Genomic DNA, 8606 nt, shown 5'->3' with positions numbered 1-8606 from the left:
ACAAAATGATCACTCAACTACAGGGTATTGTTTTATTGAGTCTTCGACTATTAAAAGTTACAAAATGGTCACCAAATATTCATATGTTCCAAATTTATCATTTTGTGCTAAAAAATGATGGTAGACTAAGTTGGACACTAACATGCTGACTGAAAATTGATAAAATTATATTTTAATGATGTATATTGGTATAATCCTTATTTTCAAGCACTGTCTTGATGATATATGTTTCAAGCATTGACTTGATGACAAAATATAAATGGAGTCGATCCACAAATACAACTCAAATATTTCTAGGATCAAATTTTTTTAACGGAAACGAAGAGTTTAGAACATATGAATAATTGAGTAATCTCAAATCAATTTTGTAACTTTTAATAGTTTCAGACTCAACAAAACAATGCAATATAATTCAGGGATCATTTTCTAATTTTTAGTAGTTATATGACTCAACAAAGTAACACAATATAATCTAGAGATTATTTGTGTTATTTACTCAATTTTAAATTTCAATAAAAAATAAAATGAGATGTTTATCTTTAATTTAGAATCACGCCTTTGATAAATAGAAGTTAATGACGTCATACGAATTTTATAATAAAATTCAAAATTTAATGATTATTTTAAAAAAATAATTACAAACGGAAATTATGTATATATACTTTGTACAAAATACACGTACGAACGGATGCCTCTTATAAATGAAATCTGCTAGTGGTAGGTAACTAGGTATCGATAAGATATGTTGGGTCACTACGACAAGGGGTGTGTGGGGGTGTCTCGCTGACTCACTGAGCTCCTACCTCAGACTATACACCCAAAACCTCTCTCTGGTTCTTTGAGATATTTTCAGTGTCCTTCTCCGGACGGACCATGCCCATGCCCTTACAAGTACGTACGATTACGATTCAACTGCCCTCTGCGTTCTTAAATAAATAAAATCTAACTTTCTAGGCGACTGTCTTATGCAATTGATCTATGAATGGTGTGATCAAATATTAAGTTAAATTTGTGGCTTATACAACTAAATATTTAATTTAATATATATCCTTTTAAAATGTTTAATATGTTATCGTTTGATAAAATATTTAACGTAATATATATATATATATATATATATATATTAATAAAATATTCAAAATGTACAGGTTTTTCTAAAATATTGAATACGATATTTTTATTTTATCAAAATTTTTAAAATGATTATTTGAACTATCATTTGTGTATTATTATGATACGTGGATTAGTGTTGTACTAAAATACCATTTCATGTATTATTATTGTAAATGGATTAACATTATTAAAATAACCAATGCGACACCGTTACTCCTATAATTGTAAATGGATTAACATTAAATACATTGTTTTTTCTCAATTTCTAATTTTATTTATTTATTTTAATATCTGTTTTTTCTTTCAATCTTAAAATATAAAAAATAGAATAAAATCATGGATAACCACCAACAATTTTACTAAAATGGGTTTTAATTATTAACTATTTGATTGTTTATTGTAACATTCAACCTTTTTTAAAATTCAATATTTCCCTAAAAGAATTCACACATTCTAATTGAACCTATCATGTTTTTTATGTTTAGTGATTGAAGGGAGAAAGTGAGATGTAAGCTGATGGAAATTATAAAAGCATAGCTGAGTTAATATGTGATTTATATGTTGGAAATCTTTTTGGGTGTGGGGAAAAGGATTGTTAGGAGTTTGTTTGTAATTTTGTGTGGAAACCAGAAAGTGAGACTGATCAAAACCCCAACTTCTGTAAATGATTGGGATTGTGCAGTACCTATTGGAAGTCACGAGATGACTCAAACCCACGTTTTGTTTTCCGGTTGAGGTTTTTCACTCTATCATACCCCCTTTTACTGTTTCATTCAATCATTTCTGATTTCTCATCGTAAGCTGCAAAGCTTGCATGTGCCAACCACATGGATCATCTCCGCTGAATAACATGCATCGGATCCACGGGAACACTTGGCAGCCATGCAGGGGCAGCACCATCGTGTCTCCACACAACTCGTGCGCGCTCTTTACACACTACTGTCGTGTCCATCTTTTATCGGCATCACTTTGAAACCAAAGGAAGGTCTAAGGAGAGGCGGACTAATATACGGTTAAGAAACGGTGTGACCGAAAATTTAATAAGATACTTAACAAAATTGGTTAAGTACTATCGGAAATGTTGACTGTTAATTAATGTTGTAGGTGGAAAACATAAAGAAATATTAAAAAATTTTACAACCGACAAACTTTGCTTATCGGTAGGTATCGATACCATGCATAGAAGTATCGATATATATAGTAATATATAAGAAAGTGAAGAAAATCGGTTAAAAGTACATGTATCAATACCTTTACAAGTATATATAAAAGTATCGATACTTTAGTAATTTAAAAGAATTGTAATAAAAACGCCTATAAAGTATCAATACCTTACACACATGTATCGATACATGACAATATAATAGGTTGAATGTAACACCCAACCCGTATCCGACCCGAATACGAGTCTGAGGTGTCACGTTGACTTTTCAACTTTGACACTTAAAGAAAACAGGGAAATTTAAAACTTTCATTAAAATAAAAGCGATTTATTTACATGGATTGACCAAAACAACCAAAATCGATCAGAGCATTCATAACTGACACTTTACTTACATGTCAACATACTATACACGACAAAATACATACTTTATCAGTTACTTCTGATCTGATCCGCTAGCAGTGTTGTTGTTCTTGCCACCCTATTTTCGCACTTCCTGATTCTTGGTACCTACGTGTAAATCACTTACACGCTAAGTCACAGACTTAGTGAGGCATAACATAAATGTATGCATTCACATGTATAACCATGAATTTATGAACATGTGTTCTTACCATGAATCAGGACATTTCAATGTTAATGTATCGATTACACTATAACATATATGATGATAACATGTACATATAACACATACATTCTCATGCCAATTCCACTTTAATTTATCTTTGGATTGCCCATGTACATTATTGAGAACAAAGGTATGTGTGTACATAGAGATTATGCACTATGCTGTCACCACAGCTCGTATAATTCCCTCAAGGGGCACTGAATATTTGTCCCAAATGACCACTATGTCCCGAAGGACCACTAATTGTTCCGGTCCCGAAGGACCACTGATAATCCCTCGACTCATGGCATGCCAATTATACCTATAACTCTCGTATCATATAACATGGGCTTAAATATGAATACATTTTTCATTTCATATCTCTTTCATCACTTTTCATATAAATACATATAATCATTTCCATTAATCCACATACCTGAATTGTTTCTCTTGTAATGTCATTCGTTCACATAATATCATATTGAAGCATAATGAATTATGCATGAAATCACTATAGAAATAATACATGTATGCATGTACATGAATATGAAATCATGAATTCAACTATCAGAGATAGACTTATCACAAGTCTTATCTCTATATACTTTAACTATAAAATGCACTCACCTTGGCCTTGCTTGTTTCGACTTGATCCTAATCCTTTGTTTGTTCCGGAACGAAATTATGTTCTATATCTACATATTAATACATTGATACTAATCAGTCTATTAATTAATATATTCTAAACTATCACTCATTAGGCTAAAAAGAAAGCTATTTCCAACTTTTAATGATAGTATGCATCGATGCATCCCTTGATAGGTGCATCGATGCACTACCTATGCATCGGTGCATAAATCCCATTCGATGTTTGTATTTTAAACGAGTGCATCGATGCACTCCTTATGCATCGATGCATTAATGGCATTCGATATTCATTATTTAAGAGTGCATCGGTACACATTGAATGTGCATCGATGCACACAACCCATAAATTGTATTTTAAACCCGAAAATCATCACTTCTTCACTCAATTCCTCTATTTTAAACCCCTATCATGTCATTAAACCCAACCATTATTACTTAAACCAACTTATATCCATGAAAATCATCTTTAACCTCAAAATCATATCCTTCATATATAATTCAAGAATCATACCCAAAGTTCAATATGTTATAAATACACTTCAAATTCCTTGATTAAGTCGATGACAAGTCAAATTCAACCTCCAATTTCAAATATTAACTCTATTTCAAAATTCCCTTTAAGAACTCATAATCTTTAATTCTTTTTACACCCTTCATCTTGTTGTTTTACAACAACCTAAGCTTTCCTTAAGCTTAATTAGCATCTAAGGAGCAAAACCAAACTTAAATTTCAACTAACAAACAACTTATAAGAAATCTCACCTTTGCTATGAGTTTTCACGTTGGGAAGAAAGAAGAGAAGAAGAGAATTCTGGAAGCTTATGTTTTTCTTCCTTCTTCCATGTGTAGCTAAAATAAATATATCTATTCTTTAATTATTTCTCATGTAAATGACCATTTTACCCTTTTATTCATTATTCCTTGTAATTTAACCCTATATCCATTACAATACTATTCAATTATTATGCTTTAGTAACCAAATTCTGAAGTTTTAGAATTTAGTCATTAACCCGATATTGAGGTTGTTACAAATCTCCCCCTTAAGAAAATTCGTCCTTAAATTTTCATTATGCGAAGAGATGGGGATACTGAATCCTCATGTCCTCTTCACGTTCCTATGTTGCTTCCTCTATCTTGTGATTCTGCCATAATACTTTAACTAATGGAATGGTCTTATTTCTTAATTGCCTAACCTCGTAAGCTAAGATTTTAACCGGTTCTTCTTCATAAGTCAAATCCGGTTAGACCTCAACCTCTTCTGAAGTCACGATGTGGGAAGGATCAGATCGATACTTCGGAAGCATTGAGACATGAAAGACATTGTGAATTTTCTCCATTTCAAGTGGCAACGTCAGTTGATATGCTACTGGTCCAACTCTCTTTACGATCTCATAAGGTCCAATGAACTGAGGACTCAACTTTCCTCTTCGACCAAACCTCAAAACCTTCTTCCAATGAGACACTTTGAGAAATACTTTATCTCTAATTTGATATTCGATCTCTTTTCTCTTTAGATCCGCGTATGATTTTTGTCTATCAGCTGCTGCTTTGAGATTACTTTGAATTACTTGAACCTTTTCTTCCACTTCTTTAATCAACTCCGGACCAATAATTTCTTTATCTTTAAATTCGAACCAATTTAGAGGCGTACGACATCTTCTTCCATAAAGAGCTTCATAAGGAGCCATTTTGATGCTTGATTGATAACTATTGTTGTACGCAAATTCAGCAAGTGGCAAGTACCTTTCCCATGATCCTTTGAACTCAATAACACAAGCTCTCAACATATCCTCCAAAATTTGAATTGCTCTCTCAGATTACCCATCGGTTTGTGGATGAAATGTTGTACTAAAGTTTAACTGAGTTCCCAACGCTCCATGTAATGATTTCCAAAATCGTGAAGTAAATTTAGGATCTCGATCTGAAACAATAGAAACATGTACACCATGTAGACGTATAATCTCTTTTATATATAACTCGACATACTTATCCACAGAAAATTCAACTCGTACTGGAATAAAATGAGATGACTTAGTCAATCTGTCTACAATAACCCATATCGAATCTCTTTTATTCGGAGTCAAAGGCAACCCCGTTACCAAATCCATTGTTACATTCTCCCATTTCCACTGAGGAATAGACACAGGTTGCAACAGTCCTGACGGAACTTGATGTTCAGCTTTAACTTGCTGACACGTCAAACATTTGGATACAAATTACGTAATGTCCCTCTTCATTCCAGGCCACCAATATCGACTCTTGAGATCCATATACATTTTGTTTCCTCCCAGATGTATAGTCAATGGACTGCAATGAGCTTCCGTTAACAAGTCTTTCTTTAATTCATTATCATCTGGAATTACCAACCTCCCTTGATAATATAAGTTCCCATCAGCTTTCATTACATAATCTGTGGCCTCTCCATTCCTTATCTGCTGTAACTTCTTTAAACACTTTTCATCTCCCGCTTGCAATTCTTTAATTCGGTCTAGCCATGATGGCTTGAGAGTCAATTTCGCACATGGCGCCATCTCTTCTTAATGATAGTCTGGCATCCAAAGCTCTTAAGGCTGTAAACGTTTTTTGACTTAAGGCATCCGCTACCACATTCGCTTTCCCCGGATGAAAATCAATCACTACATCATAATCCTTTAAGAATTCCACCCATCTTCTATGTGTTAAATTCAATTCTTTCTGAGTCATTAAATACTTTAAACTCTTATGGTCCGTATACAAGTAGCATCGTTCGCCATACAAGTAGTGACGCCAGATCTTAAGAGCGAACACTACTACAACCATTTCTAGATCGTGCGTTGGATAATTCTTCTCGTGCGGTTTTAGTTGCCTCGATGCATACGCTACCACTTTACCTTCTTGCATTAGCACACATCCCAATCAGTTATGAGACGCATCACTGTACACTACAAAGTTCTTGTCAGACTCGGGTTTAATCAACACTGAAGCTTCTGTTAAAACCTTTTTCAGCCTTTCCAAACTTTCTTGACACTCCGGAGTCCATACAAATTTTACCTCTTTCCTCAATAATTTAGTTAGGGGTAATGCTATTATCAAAAAGTTTTTAACAAACCTTCGGTAATAACCAGCTAACCCCAGAAAACTCCGAACTTCTGACACATTCTTTGGAATTTCCCACTCTAAAATAACTTTAATCTTTTGAGGATCTACTCAAATTCCTTCAGCAGAAATCACATGTCCAAGGAATGCCACTTCCTTCTACCAAAATTCACATTTGGAGAGCTTGGCATAAAGCTTCTTTTCTCTCAAGGTCTGTAGAACTGTCTTCAAATGCGAACGATGCTCTTCTTCTGACTTTGAATACACTAATATATCGTCAATGAATACCACAACAAATCGATCCAAATAAGGTTGAAATATTCGATTCATAACATCCATGAAAGCAGCCGAGGCATTCGTAACTCCAAACGGCATCACAATAAACTCATAATGACCATACCTCGTTCTGAATGTCGTCTTTGGAATATCTTTATCTTGAATCTTCAATTGATGATAACCAAAACGTAAATCAATCTTCAAAAACACTGAAGCTACCTTTAACTAATCAAATAAATCATCAATTCGGGGGAGTGGATACTTGTTCTTGATGGTCACTTTATTGAGTTGCCTATAATCAATGCAAAGACGCATGGATCCATCATTCTTTTTGACGAACAAAACTGGAGCTCCCCATGGTGAGACACTTGGTCTGATAAACCCTTTGTCCAATAATTCTTGTAATTGAATCCTTAATTCTTGTAACTCTTTTGGGGCCATTCTGTATGGTGACATGGCAAGAGGTGCAGTTCCCGATATTACTTCAATCTGAAATTCTACCTCTCTGTCGGGTGGCAAACCCGGTAACTCTGCAGGAAAAATGTCAGAAAACTCTCTGACTGTAGGAATTTCTTCTATCCCTTTCTCTTTTGCTCTCACATCCAACACACTTGCAATAAACCCTTGACATCTCTGTAGCAATAACTTCTTTGCCGACATCACTGATATTACATTAGCCAATGGGTTCCATCATTCACTAAATACAATAACCTTTATACCTTCTGAACTTTTCAACGTTACTCTTTTCAGTCTACAGTCAACATTAGTATAGTAATGATATAACCAATCCATTCCCAGTATCACCTCGAATTTGACAAAAGGTAATTCCATCAGATTAACAGAGAATTCAATTCCCTGAATCCGTATGGGACACCCGCAACACACCATATTGACTCGAGCACTGCGTCCTAACGGATTAGTCACTATTACCTCATTGCTAGTAGATTTTAACGGAATATTCAATTCTTTCACGAACTTACTAGAAATGTAAGAATATGTGGACCTCGTATCAATCAATACAAACACATCCTTGTCATACAACTGAAAAATACATGCTTTGATCTCTAAGTCATCTCTATCCTCGCTAGTCCTGAGATTATACACACGAGCTGCAGAATGTATTTCTTGCGGAGCTGACGACTCTGATTTACTTCTTCCTCTGCCTCTACCTCTCTGTGTAGTCGAGGCGGACTTCTCTGGCTGAGCAAATTCACCCGCTAACATGGGACAATCCTGAACAAAATGTCCAGTGTCCCCACATTTAAAACAAGCTCCAAAAATCATCCTGCATATCCCCGAATAGTTCCTTTCACAATGTGGACATTGTCGGACTTGGCTCGGGTTAGATATCCCAGCTCTAGATCCCATTGATTGTGTCTGTCGATCCCTCATCCGATTTGATCCCCTTGCAGAGCATGCAACTGACTTTGAGCTCATTTGGGGTCGAAGACCAGTATCTCTACCCCTTTTTGATGGTGTTAAACTCGATGATGCACCTGTTCTTTTTTATTTCTGAGCCCGCGAATCTCTGAACCTTTCATTCTGAGCTCTTTTTAGAGCTTTAGCATGGTTCACCACTTCTTGAAATGAGGATAGATTTAACACAATTAGCATTTCCATCAGACTTGGACGTAAACCTTCTACGAACCAATCACAAATATCCTTTTATGTAGGAATTAACTCAGCAGCGAAGCGGTTCAACTTGTTGAATTCACATTCGTACTC

General features: G+C 34.8%; 1 protein-coding gene across 1 annotated transcript; it reads right to left on the bottom strand.

Moving 5' to 3' along the window:
• Window positions 1-7578: 7578 nt before the first annotated feature.
• LOC120184603 lies at window positions 7579-8318 on the bottom strand. The gene is made up of 2 exons (XM_039189022.1): window positions 7812-8318; window positions 7579-7632 (listed from the first exon to the last, which is right to left on the bottom strand). Exons 1-2 carry the CDS (start codon window positions 8316-8318, stop codon window positions 7579-7581), a joined length of 561 nt encoding a protein of 186 aa, XP_039044953.1.
• Between the last annotated feature and the right edge of the window lie 288 nt (window positions 8319-8606).

Source organism: Hibiscus syriacus, unplaced genomic scaffold (assembly GCF_006381635.1).
Source record: "Hibiscus syriacus cultivar Baekdansim isolate YM2019G1 unplaced genomic scaffold, ASM638163v2 tig00112925_pilon, whole genome shotgun sequence".
NCBI classification, from domain to species: Eukaryota; Viridiplantae; Streptophyta; class Magnoliopsida; order Malvales; family Malvaceae; genus Hibiscus; species Hibiscus syriacus.
Note: the sequence above shows the minus strand (reverse complement) of the source record. Positions and strands in the feature narration are given on the sequence as shown.

What these genes read in the sequence shown, in the direction of transcription:
- LOC120184603 (XM_039189022.1), bottom strand. Translation starts at nt 8,318, where the DNA reads ATGAGCTCAAAGTCAGTTGCATGCTCTGCAAGGGGATCAAATCGGATG. An exon ending in TAAAATCTACTAGCAATGAG is followed by an intron (nt 7,633 to 7,811) that starts GTAATAGTGACT and finishes TGTTGACTGTAG; the next exon opens with ACTGAAAAGAGTAACGTTGA.